The following is a 15,798-nucleotide window of genomic DNA, read 5'->3' as shown; positions in this document are numbered from 1 at the left end:
TTTTTTGGGGGTTTTTTTTTGTTGTTTTGTTTTGTTTTGTTTTTTGTTTTTTGTTTATTCATTTATAGAACTTCACTGCAATGGTACATTTTAAGACTTACAGAAACATTCATCTGAGATTCTTGTTTTGTCTTGCCACTTTAAGTAGTCAACCTCAGACCCACCAAACTCTCATAGGAAGATTGTGAGTAAGAATCAAGAAAAGTGCTTTGTTGAAGTCACAAAACCACATTTTCACTTATACAAAGATTTAAAAATTAAAACGAGGAGTTAGAACAACTATATCACAAAAAAAAAAAAAAAAAAAAAACAAAAAAAAAAAAAAAAAAAAAAAAAAAACAAAAAAAAAAACCAGATATAGTTATATATACTATAGTTATAGTGGTTCTATTAAAAGGTTACACAGGAGAAGAAGGTCACCTGCGTATTTACACAGACATACCTTCTGTTAAGCCTTGTGAGCAGTTACAATGATATTATGCAGCTGATCTGTTAGTCGTCATAATTCAAGTAGAAACACAGTCAAATTATACATAGCATCTTTGAGATAAACCAGATAAAACTGATTATCTTTAAAAAACTTGCCCAAAGTTTCTTCTTTCAAATGGATATTCTCAAAATATGAATAATTTTGAATTTCCAAGACCTTTTGGAGCTTCTGCAATAGTAATGTTCCCTATACTTCTACAGAATCCAGTCTTTTACAGGAAATTGTTTAATGTAGAGAAATTCCTACACATTTGTATCAGCATGAAGTCATTAACATAAGAACATATGCCACATTGGTTCAGACCCATCTTCTCTTCAGCAGTGGCTAGAAATCAATGCCCTGAGAAGAATGAGAACAGGGCAAGCATATGTAATACTTCCTCAGAGTCTTCTCCCAGCTGCCAGCTATTTTCAGGTCAGAGAACTTCCTGAGATTGATGCTGCCTGTCTCTTTAGTTTCCCTCAGTGAATCTCTCAAGTATTTACTTGTCCAATCTCCCCCTGAACACCAAAATTTTCATATCCTGAACAGTTCTGACAAGAAATTCCAGAGGTATACTAACACAGGTCCATTAATGTAATCACTTTGCATGAACAGCTGTCTCTTCCTTCTCCCCAAACTTTGGAATTCTATGACACTACAGAAACAAAAATAATACTGTGGAATCTGTGGTCTTGATGTATGACAGAGCTCCCCTTTTTGTAGAAGAGGAAAAGAGGTCATAAGATTCCAGAAATTAAATGTTTCAATTCAAATACATCTTCCTTGATTTCTTCCACTCTTACTCCACACTGAAAACCTAAATAGAGGCTTGGTATCAAAAAACATTTAATAAATAGTGCAAAGGCTCTGTTTATCAATCCTGTTTTCTTATATTAGATATTGTATATAATGTAGTTCTATACAAATGAGCTATCAAGATTTAATGAATTTTAGCATGGAACAAAGGAAAAAGGCCTATGTAATGTAGTTGATACCAAAATATCTCACTTTTTCACGTTGACAGATCTAGGGAATTAATGATTATATGTTAAATTTCCTGAATATTTGCCTCTATGGCAAAAAAGGCACTCATGCTAGAACATGAATTTTTCAAGGTGTTTTCCCTACATTGTTCTACAGAACTCAGTTTCAGTGGTTTGAGGGGAAGTGGGGAGAGACACAATTAGAACAAAACAGAGCTTAAGAGTCTGTCTAATAAAGTTTATTTGAAGCTTAACTAAGAATCAGTGGATTGGCTATTCTTCTCAAAGTATTACACTCCATATCTTTTACTCCCTCTATATGTAACACAGGTTATATTCTATATAGAGGAATAGCATTTGTTTTCTAAAGCTGTTGCTACTTTCTTTTGGTGTCATTATCATCACAGGCTTTTTCTTCACAATATATTAAAAAGTATGTATTATATTTGGTCCAAGAGTTGCTCTGTATGTTAACTGTTCCCATGCATACAGGGTTGCCTGTTCATGCACTGCTCCTTTTTCATGCAGGGTAGCCTTTCTCCAGGGTAGGGAGCCTCTAGAAACCATTGACATCACTTACAGAAATAAAAAATGTTGCACTGGGTCCAAAACCGGTTTGCAGGCTGTCTCTGCTAAAGTCTCTGTTTCAGAGAATGACTGTCTGCACGCTGTTGCATTTAAGGAAGTTCTTCAGTGGGGTACTTCTCAGTGGAAGTTCCCAGCTAATATTAGTCATAAGAAGCACAAAACCACATTTCATAATCCTGTTGATACTCCTCCAGGCAACATAAAGATTGCCTATACTGTTACCAAAACAAGAGAAAAGAAAATCCAAACTTTTTGTTCCTACACTTTGCAGAGACAATGAGTAAATTAGATTTATCAGCTTCAGCATTCAGATACACTGAAAAAGTATAAGACATTACTTTTATGTTGCTTATAGTGCTCCAAATCAATGTGTCTGCATTTTGATTAAATAGCCTTTAGTTTCTGGAACCCAAAAACTAATTTTGTCTTTTACAACCTATAGGTAAATTACATACTAAGGTTTACACAGGCTCATTAACTACTATTCTTGATGTTGGGAAAAAAATAATCAGCCTCAACTTCCTTTACACTAAGGAACAATGACATTTGGTCTAAATTAATCCACAGTTCTCATTTTCTGACCAGGAAACACATTTCAAGATCAAAACACGCTTTTTATTTTGTTAAAGCAGCAACAGATTAAAAGAAAACACCCCAGAGCAACAGAGACTTCCAGCACCCAGCACACTCCTTTGGGAGCACAATATCTAAGTTCTGGAAAAGGTTTAACATCTGACGTGAGCCACCTAGCGTCGGAATGAATGGCTACATTAAAAACTTGCAACAAACATTTTAACCTCCTTCTAGTAGAAGCCAATTTGCATTTATAAGCTTAGAGAATCACAAAAAGGAATCAGATGAAACCTTTGATGAACTACAGCCCTTTGCCAGCTGCTCCAGCAGCAGCCTCTCCCGAAAGCAGTGAGTTCCTGCCCAGGCCTCAGCGCAGTGTAACCAATGAGCACCGTGTTAGCACATCAGCACAGGCTGTTAAAATACCATTTTGGAAGTAATGTAAACCAGCAAACTGCATATAGATGAAGCAAGTATTTAAATAGGCTGTTTGACCCACTGAGCACAAACTTGAATTTTCACGATGAAAAAAGTATCAACTCGCTAATTCCCAATCACCAAGAAAAAACAAACAAACAAAAAAACCCAAACAAAACCCCCTACCAAGGACAAAAAAACACCCCACTCTAAGTTTCTAAACATAAGTAGTCAAAGTAAAACTTTCTCTGACTCTGAACACAAAGTAAAATAAAATATTAAAAACAAGAAGCCCTGCGCCACCACTCCCAAAGCCCAGATAAGTGGTTTGCAACTGTTTTTAAGATCACTAGATTCCTAAAATCCTAAATCATTTTTATACACACTGACATGTGCTTCTTCTTTCCAGCTATCTTGTGAGGACTACATACAGGAAAGCAATCCTGCCTTGACAATGACATAAAAGTGTGAAATTTTGATGTGGGGCAGAAATACAGAAAGCTGTTCCTGGAAAAGCTGTAGGGAAGGGAATACAGAGACAGAAGAGGAGAAAGTAAAAAACAAAGAAAAAGAAAGCAAGATGAGGAAGAAAAGGACAAAAAGTTATTTAATCATTGACTGTAAAGCAGAAAATGCTCTAAAAGATCAGAGATCAATTTAGCTACGAAATAGAGGTTTTGTACTATTTTCATGGGTATTTTTCTTTTCTTCTATTTAATTTATTCAAAGGTTGGAGGTCTCTAAGATTATCAAGACAGGTTACTGTAAAGCTTGTAAAATATACCTTATTGTATTGGGGGAGGAAATGTAAAGAAAGAAGGCACTAAATAATGAAGAGAGAGGAAAAACCAGCTTCTCCCATGTTTTACTGTGAAAGAATATTACTGATAAAGCACTAAGAGATTAATGCATGTCCTTTGAAAAGTCATGTTTGTAGACAGTTGTCAGTTTTGAGTTGCTGAGTTTGAGACCTTCACAGCAAATTTACATTAAGTACATTCCTACAATTAAATAAACAATTTTTTTCCCCTAAAACAACTAACATGCAATGGTAGTATTTCAGAGGTGGTATACATGTTATGGCTATTTGAATTCATGTAGCCATAATTTTAGTTGAGGCATGCTTACCATCAGATGACACCCACTTGTACTTTTCTGTACATTATCCCTTCTTAAATATAGCATAAGTTAAATTATATTGCATCTATTGATCTGAATTTAAGAAATGCAGGTAATGTTTCAGCTGAGATATCCATTATAATTTTAAGTGCATAACTACTTGCCAAAACTGACTAAAAATGTAACATGTAGAATTAAAAGATAAACAATAGCCTTTTTTGCCCATACCCTAATTTATTTTTTTAAGACCCTGTTTAATGAAACCTTAACTTGGACATCTCAAGCACTCTCTCCGAAAAAGGAAATTGAATTCCCCTTTCTTGGAAATGTGCTAAAAGAGCAAACTCTCTCTGAATCTTAATAGTTCATTAGGACCTCACCTGAAGTTCTTAAAAATGGCCAAACAGGAAGTATATTTATAGGCTCATTCACCTATCTGTCTGCAAGTCTTTTTAGCCTTAGTACAGGCCAAAACAGACCAAAAGAGTTGCTAAGGACTTTACAGGAAAGATAAATTATAATAAAAATAATCTTCAAAAGACCACAGAAAGCAACACTTGGCTACTATTTTTATGGCGACGTTTGAGCTCAGTCCTCAAGCTTCCAAGGGCAGGCGCCCAGGGTAGGTAGGTTGTAATAGCTAGAATGCAAGTTCTGATCCATGAGTGGGCAAAGCAAAAAGCTCTGCCCTAGAAGAAACACCGCAGCTCGGCTGCATGCATATATTCACTAGGGTTCAGAGACAGCCGAGATGAATTCAAAATCTGTAGTGCTTCTCTGTCGCTGGCTCTGTGACGGTATCCTGGGCAAGTATATACAAATGCCTCGTGTTCTTCCATCAGCTCCCATCCTCCTACACACCTTCAGGAAAAAAATTTGTAACGTGACCTAAAGAGAGAAGGGCTTGTAGCAGTAGCAAAATTAAAACCGTATGTTTCCATTATAATCTTACCTATAGTATTCATCGCCTGCATTAAATAAACGCAGGCATGGAAACGCCTCAGTAGTAAACTACAACAGACCCTTCAGAGAGAAACTACGCTGAGCATGAAAAGTATATTACAAATGTAACTACTGTTATTTACAAATCACCCCAAGTCATGGAAAGACAGAAATAGGAAAGGGCTGTGGACTTCGGGGGCAGCACAGAGGTTGCTTGAGCGGTCTTCTGCAGCCAGACAGGAGAGGCACTGCCCGACAGCCGGAGGCGAGCGGACAGGCTCCCATCCTTGCGCGGGGCGGACAAGGAAGGTGCCGTCCCTACGCGAGCCCGCAGCTCCGGTGGCCGCCGCCCTGCCCTGCCCCGACCCGGGGCCGGCGCGGACAGGGCCCCGTCACAGGGCGGGGAGAGGCACGGCAGGAAGTCGGTTCTGGTTCCTGGGTTAAGGCGCCCGGGCAGGAGCGAGCGCCGTGTGCCGGGAGCGGCCGCGGGCTCCGTGAGGCGCTCGTAAGTCTGAGTCGCTTTGGAAACCACGCGCTCCTCGCGCTGTCGCTGGAGCGGCGGGGCTCGGCCCGGGGCCGCAGTGCGCACCAGGGGATCCCGAGCCGGGGATCCCGGGCCGCGCTTCCGCCCCCCGCTCCCGAGGGTGCCGCTTCCCCCTCGGCGCCTCTCGGCCCGGCTCGGGAGCGGGGCCGGGGCCGCGTCGTTTGCGTGCGGAGGCGCACCGGGAGCGGGGAATCGGGGGACGGGATGAGCGGGCTCGCTGCCGGGAGGCGATGGCCCGGGCGGGCGAGCGCAGGAGCAGGAAGAGGCGGCTGCCCCCGCGGGCAGCGGCGGCGCGGCGGGGGGAGCGAGCCCCAGCGCTCCGGGACTCGCCGTCCCGAGCCCTGAGCGCACAGGGGCTGCTCAGCTCTAACGCTGCCGTGCCATGAGGGGCTCCTGCTGTGTTAACGACACGTCCCGCCGTCGGGCAAAGCAGGAATTGTGTCTACTCAGAAAAAACTCAGGGAAAAAACAAAACACAAAAAAGTTCAATGAGCTCTCAGTATCTCACAAATGATTACCTCAACAGACTTCCAGTTCCCAAGATGATGGCAGTGTAACTTAGAAAATATAGCAATCGAAAAATCTGTTTTGAGAGCAGAAATATGTAGAGTACTTGTGGTTGGATGGCACCTGTGTTCTCATCTCTCATTAAACTATGAGAGGTAGGAAAGTGTATTATGAATTAAAGTACATATACACATGATTAGCTAAAACCTTTCATAATCTAAAGTAGTTTTTGAGGCAATATGAAAACTAGTATGAAAACTAGTGAGCTGTGAGCTGGGATTGCAGCAGAAATATGTTGCTAATCTTTGTGTTGGAGCTTTTTTGGCATTTGACTAAGAAAATGCATATTACTACTTCTTTTCTTCCCACCACCTACCTATATCAGCAAAATGTTTCTGAATTTAAGCAAGTATTTTAATATAACCTGCAGGTTTCATTTGTTGTTTGCTTAGAAGTTTGTCTTAAAACGTTAGTTGTACCCAGTGGTTATCCAGTATACAAGTCTTTACTCAAATATGAAATTCCAGTTGTCACTGCCATAGCTCCAGCAGCATAGCACTCACAGGTATTCAGACTTGCAGGACAACCTCTATAACTAAACTCTTCCTCTATTTCTTGCTCTGTTAGAATAAATGCAGCATATTGTAGTGCTGCATTTCTGCTAACTACATATTGCTGGTAATAATTGTGAAAGTCTTTAGGATCTAATGAATATCCAGAATGTAAATTCCTAAAGATCGGGATTGTCAGCTTTGAGCTGAATTATGTTCCAGCTGCAACTTGGATACAGCATAACTAATCATAACTGATTAAAATAGTGGGGATATTTGGGTTGGGGTTTTTTGGTTTGTTGGTTTTTGGGGGTTTTTATTAGGGCTCTTGGGAGGGAGTTTTTTCCTCCTCATTGGATGCAGGGAGAAGGGTAAATGACAAGGAACAGTTGGCAAATTCCCTGATAAATATTGATGCCTATGGAGGAGAAGCAGGAAAGTGAGCCAGTTTTTCTGACTGCAAGGAGTTCTGGATATGAGACAGATAACATAAGAAGCAGTTATTTATTCCAGCAGCAGGCAACCCGGGGTGTGACTACAGAGTAGTTTAATCCAATCTAAATCTAGACTGCGGCAGTCCTGCCCACGGCTAGTCGCATGTTCCCACTGCCTCCTTGTGCTGGTAGTAGTGCTCCAGCAGCCTTGCAGTGAGCTAGCTCCAGTTTTAATTTCGAGGTTGGTTTTTTTAGGGGGTTTGTTGTTGCTTTTTTGAGGAAGTAGGGAGCTACTTTGGCATACTCAACTGTGTAGCATAGAAGTACTGATAGCGGTACCAGTAAGCAGCAGAAATGCACGGCCAGAGATGGGGAAGGCTGGCCTATCCTTCTCAGTGCAGACTTGTGACAATGTTACACAACTCTGACTTCGTGTTACAATTCAAAGCCAGTGCTGCTGTTGAATGCAGGAGTTCTGTGTGCCTATTGCTGATTTCTGTCTCTGAGCAGGCTTCCTTGTATTATCGTGCCGTTTGAAGTGGTCTGTGGCTCTGACCTGCATTAAAACTAATGCAGCAAAAATACATTTAGTATTTAGTTTTAAACTGGATTGGTTGACTGATACAGTTTACAGAAAGATTTCTCATGCTGGAGGAAAGGGAAGGGTAAGGTCAAAGAAGAATGTCTAGGGTATGGGGCGAATATAGGACCAATTCTTCTAGTTAAAATGCCATCTTATAGTATCACTAGTAATGGCTTTCACTGGGCTTTCTTTGCACGGAGTCTGAAGTTTAGGGAGCTACCAGTAAGTTAATTTTCCATAACAAGTAGAAAATCAGGCACTGTGCTATAGTTCTGGCTGTTGGATCACTTACTTTTGATACCATCAGTCCAAATGACAGCAGCACTCTTTGTTAATGTTCCCAGTCACAATGAATGACTAAAAGGCTGGAAATTTGGTATAAGTTTTAAATATTGCTGTTCAAATGGAGGTTTGAGTTTGCATGAATGAAATGAAAACTTCCATTTTCTGTGAACTGTGAGTCACATGGAGCTGAGCTCTATTCTCTCCATTAGAAGCTGAACATAGTTTCTTAGATCCCATTGCATTCATTTTTTGAAGTTATGTCATATGTATGCCATTTACTAGGTAAGGTGTTAACAGTGGAGGATTTCAGAAGAGTACAAAATCAATACTGATGCAAACTTCACAAGCGTTTAAAGATTGTGAGAACACACTTCCAGTCACTTTCAGCTATAACAATGCCTTCTGCAGTTTAGCACCTGTCCGTGAAGGCAGATATAATATCTTATTTTATTCATTGAACTACATAGAACAGTCCTTCATCTGAAAAGGAAAGAAAGCCTATCCATTTTGTTAAAGGTGTGCCCCAGATATGTGTTGTAGCATGAATATTCTGTTTATTGAAGGGATACTGTTTGGGGGAGGAAGGAGGTAAATGAAAGTAGCCTGTGGTACTAACAATGCTTTGAGACACTATGCGCTGTCAGGGATTATAAACTATTGAACACACTACCGGTGTTTAGGAAAACAAAACAAGTCAAAACAAACAAAGCCTTTAATGTGAAACACTGTAGGCCTTCTTTGCAAAACTTATAAACTTGGATTTCAGTAACATTTATGACATCAAAGGATCCCTAAAAAATTCCAAGTAGTTAAAGAATTTGCTTTGCTGCTATTCAAGTACAGCCATGCCAGAGGTGAGATACAATTGCTTTTCCTGTAGGAACATACCGGTAAAATAAAATTTGCAGGACAAAAAAGTGTGATGTCCATACAGTACTCTCTTGAACCTTCTAGAAAAGTCAGACCACATTTCTGTATTCAAGCCCTATGATAGGGAATGTATTCAAAAGCAAGGAAACATTAACAAAATCTTCAAGCTGCAATCTTCATAATTTTGAGCAGTGTCCAAGGCAAGTTACCCTTATACTCTTCTTGCCGGGCTTATCCTCATGTGACTTTCTTTCGTAGTATTTGTGGTTTATGCATAATCCCAGGAGATAGTGAGAGATGATAGTGGCAGTCCACAGTGCTTTAAATACTAGATAGATAGATAGATAGATAGATAGATAGATAGATAGATAGAAAAGCTCCAAGTCTTGAAAATTCATACTGGTTGGTATCACTGATTTTTAGATAATTTTTTTTTTAATTCTACCTTAGGGTAGCTTGTGTTGATATTTTCAAATTTAGCACAGAATAGGATAGGTTTGTGTGACCTAATTGAGTTTTTATATTTCTAATTATTTCTCATTATTTCTTAATGCTGATGAGAAAGATGTGTGCTAATGTCTTTACAAACAATTCCATGGGTGTTAAGATCTTTGAAATGGATCTTAATGTCTTTACCAACTTCAAGCAGCAGGTTTGTCGCACAGCCCAGTTTGACTCCTGAAACAGACAAATGGGTCCTTACAAGCCCAAGTTTCTGAACTTTGGGGTAAAATGACAGGTTCAAGGGGGGATTTGTGGGAGGCAGTCTGGGAAGGCAATATCTTCCTAGTACCTCAGCCAACGGGGAAAGGAAGAGGGCGACATATGGCCGGATGTTTAGGATAAAATGAGGCTGTGCCCTCTGAAAGGAGAGAAAATTCCACGAGTGTGTGCTCCAGGGACTCTCCCTCCCTTTATTTGAATACAGTTGCAGGAATCCTCTGTCTCTGGACACTGGCTTTTCATAGCATGATTTTTCCACACAATGCCAAAAGCTGAGTTTAGCTTTGGTCATTAATGCTGTCTTTATTTCGCAATTTTGCAAACGTTAAACTTTTGGAGATCACATAAAATCAGGTAACTGTTAATCTGCACCAATTTTAAGTCTTAGTCTTAAACACTTTAACTGCAGGTGCATTTACACATTCTATACATCCAGAATTGGATTAAGAGTTAAGTTGCTTTTGTTTGTCTTTTGTTTAAACCTATCCCTGGACATGAAATTAAATGTTGAGGTGAACAGAGCTATAGTTCAAGCTATGCTGTTAATGGTCAAACATACTGCATGTATCAGTTGAATACAACAGTGGTACAAGTCATGCTATATATATGTTTAGTTATATACTGCTGCTTCTAAGTGTTCTTTCTTTTTCCTTCTGATTACATTTCAGGCCTGTTAACTTGACCATCTTTCCAGTGATGAAACAACATTGGGAATTATGGACAAAAACATTGGAGAGCAGCTTAACAAAGCTTACGAAGCCTATCGACAAGCATGCATGGATAGGGACCATGCTGTGAAAGAACTACAGCAAAAAGTAGGTGTTGGAATCTGAATTCTATCTTTAAAGCCATCCTTCCCATGGAGGATGGTAGTACGTGTAGATACCAGTTTCACTTTAGCTATGCACACTTTAGTGCATCTGTTAAAGTTGGAAATTGCCATTATGAAACCATGCCAGTATGCTGCAAAGTAACTCATTAGGCTTTGAATTTAGGTGGGTTTCTGGCTTTTGACATTGTATTTTTATTAGTTTTAAAGGTTGGAAAAGTATTGTCTATTTTGGATGACTAATGAAGTCTTCTAATGTAAATACAGCAAAGATTTATATAAAATTTACCTAACTTTAACAAAGTACTTTCTGGAATTTAATTTGCATTCTTAAAAATTAATTTTTATATTATTAATATAAATAGCTTAAATTAAACAATCTTAGTGACAAATGTACCTGAAAGTTGCTAGAATAAGTATTCCTCTTTTAAAAATAACGGGTACATTTATTTTTTAATTAAATAACAGAAAGTTTCTGGAGGCATTCTGACCAGTAAGAAGCACCTTTGAAGTTTTAGTTAGTCTGTTGCAGAAAACATTAGTTCAGTCTAAATTCTTCTAGAACTTCTCAGGTAGGACAGCATATTTCAAGGCTATCAGGTTTGGGCTTTGTCATAGTCTTTTTATCATGCCTATTCTGCCCAGGAGTGGAATCTCTGTTCCAGGAAGGCTTGAATGATTTTGTTGCTACAGGGCTTTCTGATACTCAGTAGGACTGGTAGGCTGGGACTTTGTTCAGGGGCCGATGAACCATATTCCATGTCAAGTTATGGAGCTGTAGTAGAATTGGAAGCAGGGAAGGATCCAATAGAGAATATTCTGATATCTGGGCCCAATCTTGCTATCTCCTTGCATGGCAAAAGAAACTAGCCAAGGCATCACAGAACAAACACATTTCAAGTCAGTCATGTGGGCAATCATCCACTGTGCAGTCTGTCTCTATTCATAGCCTTGCAGCAGTGCTGGTGTAAATCTGTAGAGGTTTCTTTACATAACAAGCATAAGTAGTGTGATTTTTGTACTGAAATTGCAACTGATTAACAAAAGGCAAGACATTTGAGAATGTTAGGGATCTTTTAAATTCTGTCTCTTAAGATGAGCTATGAACTATTTGAAGGAAAGGCAGTTAAGTTAATACACCTAAATCATCTAAAAGTACATGAAAGAATCTTCTGACCAAGAAACAAGGCACAAGTACAAGATGAGATAGTCCTTCCAAGGTCTATGCAAGAAAGCCAGAGAAGTGTGAGATCATCAGTACTAAGTGAACTAAATGCTTGCCAGATTGCTCTCTGCATTTTCACTGGTTCAGAAATTAAAAATTTAAAGCCTTTGATAAAGGATTACTATCAGTTTAAATCTTTGTCCTAATCAAACTTTCAGTAGTTGAATTTTGTGATTTCAAAAGAGAACAAAAGTATTTTGTCAAGAAGAGTTGATACTAAAATTACTTGCGTTTTATTATTTGTGTTGCTTTTTTTGAACCAAACTCCTCTGTTTTTTGAATGACCTTTGTACAGTGCTTTACTCTAGTAACTTCCTCTGTTCACTGTGTGGCCTCCACACACTGTTGGATTGTCCACCATGCTGTTGTTAACAGTTTACTACTTAAGTTACCGATAGGCCACTTGTTTTGCCAGTCTCTAGAGCTGGGAGCCATGTCAAGCACACAGAAGCCAGAGTCATCTCGGCCAGATGGTGTTTGATACAGATGGATGGTTGGTTGTCATGCAGATCTTCTAGTTGGTAACTTGTTGCTGCCATCTGACTCAAGGAATAATTTGTGCACACTGGCTGTCAAAAGCATCTTCTCTTCTGTCTGTTTTAGCTGTCATGTCTGTGCTCTGTACAGAAGTGTTGACAAGACATTGCTGTTGTACATTTTCAATTTGGTTCTCAGTGATTTTTCTGCTTCGTGAGGTCTCTTATAGCTGCTGGAGTGTACTGCTCTTTGATCACTTTTTTTTTTTTTAAACACAACAAAAAATCACCTCATAGTACAACTACTACCTGGCCTTTTAAAATCAATTTTGCTTGTGGATTTTTTTCCTGCCTGCTTTACAGACAAACACAGCGGACATTAGGAGGGTATAGAATTTAAATGTGGCTGAGGTTTGAGAATTAGATAGCACTATAGCTAAACTATGAATAGATGTGAAAACAATGCTGAGTCTTGTCCCAGATGGTGGCAGGTGGTGACCTGTTCAGTAATAGACATATTCCTAATTTCAGAAAAATTCAGTGCATTCCTGAAAGTTTTCTTGTTGGGATTTCACAAGTTTTCTTGCTTGTTTTAGCACTGCTGTAACTGCAGCATTAGGCATGTGCTAATGAAATAATAGTTTTGAATATTAGCATCTTCCTGCCACCTGGCCATTCATTCAATTAATGGACTGTCTAACAAAATTTACAGTTTGATGAAATATAAGCAGTATTATTAAAGGAGTCTGTGTGGCCTGTTTGTAGCATGAGTTGTAATATTGGAGACAAAGGATGGGGCTTTTTGCTTACCTTCCTCCCCAGCCCCATTATGTAGGTTAGAAAAACTAGTCCACTGCATTCAAAGAAATGTACAAAACTGTTCATAGGCAGTCAAAATGGTTTACAGAGTATCTGTTGTATGGAATAAACAATGTTGATGTTTTCCATTTAAAATCTATCTTTTTAAAAGCCTATATTTATATTATTTGTTAGAAAATATGGGGGGAAATTACTCTTTTCTATAGATAAACTGACAAGCATTCTGAAGAATATTAAAATTTGAACTTGAGCCCGATGCATTCTACATCTGTAAATGAGGAATCCTAACTTTAAAGTTACCCTTTACAACTGCCACAGCTGTTGTAAAAAACTCAGTGTACAACACTGTGTTGTAAAACTCAGGGGTTATTTCCTATAATACCTTTTCTAATCAGTACAGTCCCACAAAGATGGACTTGCCAAAGGTTTTTACACAGACGACCACAACTACTGTTATCTTTAAAAATCAGAGCTGCTTTTTATATGCCAAACAGGAGACCCCTAGTCAAAATAGAATAAGATTAATGCTAATTAAATTATATTTGCAGACAGAAAACTACACGCAGCAAATACGTGAACAGCAGGAAAAGATAGAGCTTCAAAACAGCATTATTGCAAAACTGAAATCACAGTTGGCTGCTCTGAATGCTAATAGAGGTATGTACTCCAGTTTGCACATGATTGCTTTTTATGCTGTGTTGCACTGATGAATAGTTCTGACTTTGTTGCTTCAGTTTTTACAATATACATATTTCAAATGAGTATCATACTTTCCTGTGAATGTGAGAGTTAACACAAATGTGCCGTTTCAAGATCTATTTATAAATTTCAACACTTCTGGGGTCTCTCTTTATCCTCTGCAAGAAATGGTGAGATTTTCTATAGAGGTAGAATCTGCTTACACTGAAGCCAATAAAAGTTACAAAAATATGGGTTCAAATCATTCATGACATTTTTTTTATAATTATTACATAATTATTTTTACACTTACCTCTTAATAAGTTTATCTCAGGTTGTTCTAGATGTGAGTGCTATGATTATATGTCTTTTATGTTAGATGAGTCTTGTGATACTAATCTTACTGCATAGCCAGAACGTTATAAGCAGGTAATTCTCTTTCAGATCAAATAGTCATTGATGGATAATTTTTCACTGTTTGACTGTATTACACAAATAAGAGAAAAGAGTCAAAGTAACCATGTGTTAATCTGCCATGCTCATTAAATATTTATTCACACTAGCCTAACACTCCTGGTTTTCATAAATACTAGCAAAGTGGCTGACTTTTATTTCTAAGAGTACATGTACATTTCTTTATTGCCGATTTAGTCTTGCATTGTCTCCAAGCACAGAATTTAGCACCTCTTGCTTGTTTAATATGAAGGCTTGCTCAAAGAACATAAATAAATTAATATAAGCTTCTTTTAATTTTGCTTGTACTTAGAAGCTGACTGTGAAAAATGCGATAGTCAGTGGCTTTTTTTTTTTAATTTAAGGCAATGCGCATCCTTATATTCTGATGCATGAAGATATTGAAACATCCAACTTACCTTTCAGGCAGCTGTCTGAACTGAACATAGCAAAGCAAAGAGAAAAACTCCTAAAGGTATGTCACCTGCAGTAAGTTCACTTTTGTGCTGGGATTATACTTTGAGAACTTAAAAGACAAGTGAGATTTTTATGGGTGCCTTTGAACGGAACAGGAAATACCATCTCACACATTAATCCCGACCCTGGCAGAAAGAAGATAAGATGCCACACATGAAGTGTGCCACACAAAGTTGTGCCACTGCAGCCTGTTTAGGTGAACTAAGCATTATCTTTGGTCCTTCCCGGTGAAATCTCTGTTTGGCCATCAAGCTCTCCAGAACAGTTTTGATCATAAAGCAGGAACTTAGTTGCTTATTTATTTCTTAACTTGTCAAAACCCAAAAAAGGGCTGTTTCTTTCTTACAAGAGCATTTCACATTGCAAATGGTCTCTATTTTTGCAAGAAATGGAGAATCTGCACTCAAAAAATGGTGGAGCAGGAAATAAATGACCCATTGCTCTGGAGATGCTGATTTGTTTGGGTTTTTAAAATAGCCAGTGTTAAGATGATGTCTCTTCTACCTCTCCTCATTGAAGTAACATTAAGATTTTCATTACAGCCTATTGAGTGTAACAGGAATAAGAAAAAAGTAATAGCCCAGAATAGCTGGGAAATGCCTTGAATGGATTTTACATATTGAGAGAAGACAGTGACAGAGATGCACAAAGTTGCATTGTTCTTATTGTAAATCATCTTACTGTGGTTTTTGAGAGCTATCTTGTAACAGAAAGTCTCTTACTTTTGAATGTGAATCTCCATAGCTCCATAGCAGAGACTTTGTAAGGGTCTTAAAATGACCCTTGTGAGAAATCAGATGTTAGAATTAAAAAGAATCAATTTCAGGATTTATTTCCTAAGCTACAAACAAATTAATTGTGATAAATTCACAGAAACACATTTTTATCAGAAATGCAATTCCATTAAATCAAAAGTTGGATTACTGGTGCTTGCTTAGTTATCCTGAAGGAATCTTATATGAGACTAAGTCTTTGCAAACATTTTAAACATACTGTCAGCAAATATTCCTATACACTCCTTTTCTATTTAAAATAAAGTCTTTATATAATTTTTCTACACCAGAATCTGTAATTATAAGATGTCATTTCTTTCCTAATCTTTGCACTTACTTGGATTAAAACATAGCTAGAGAGTTAATTCTTTGATGGAATATCTTTGCATATTTTTGCAGTTTGCTCTCTTGAGCTGGATAAAAATTATATCTTATGGTTGCACATGAAGATCTGACCAAGTCTAGTTAGCCTTCTTT

General features: G+C 38.3%; 1 protein-coding gene across 4 annotated transcripts in view; it reads left to right on the top strand.

Annotated features, from left to right (window-relative positions):
* The first annotated feature begins 5,532 nt into the window (after positions 1 to 5,532).
* Positions 5,533 to 15,798, top strand: part of TANK (TRAF family member associated NFKB activator) — a 30,187-nt gene continuing 19,921 nt past the window's right edge. For all 4 annotated transcript variants that reach the window (XM_053982005.1, XM_053982007.1, XM_053982004.1 and 1 more), the window contains exons 1-4: positions 5,533 to 5,599; positions 10,260 to 10,406; positions 13,489 to 13,597; positions 14,437 to 14,546. In XM_053982005.1, coding sequence (XP_053837980.1) covers positions 10,308 to 10,406; positions 13,489 to 13,597; positions 14,437 to 14,546 — 318 coding nt within the window. In that variant the 5' untranslated portion in view covers positions 5,533 to 5,599; positions 10,260 to 10,307. The remainder of the gene's footprint in view (positions 5,600 to 10,259; positions 10,407 to 13,488; positions 13,598 to 14,436; positions 14,547 to 15,798) is intronic.

Source organism: Vidua macroura, chromosome 7 (genome assembly GCF_024509145.1).
Source record: "Vidua macroura isolate BioBank_ID:100142 chromosome 7, ASM2450914v1, whole genome shotgun sequence".
NCBI classification, from domain to species: domain Eukaryota; kingdom Metazoa; phylum Chordata; class Aves; order Passeriformes; family Viduidae; genus Vidua; species Vidua macroura.
Note: the sequence above shows the minus strand (reverse complement) of the source record. Positions and strands in the feature narration are given on the sequence as shown.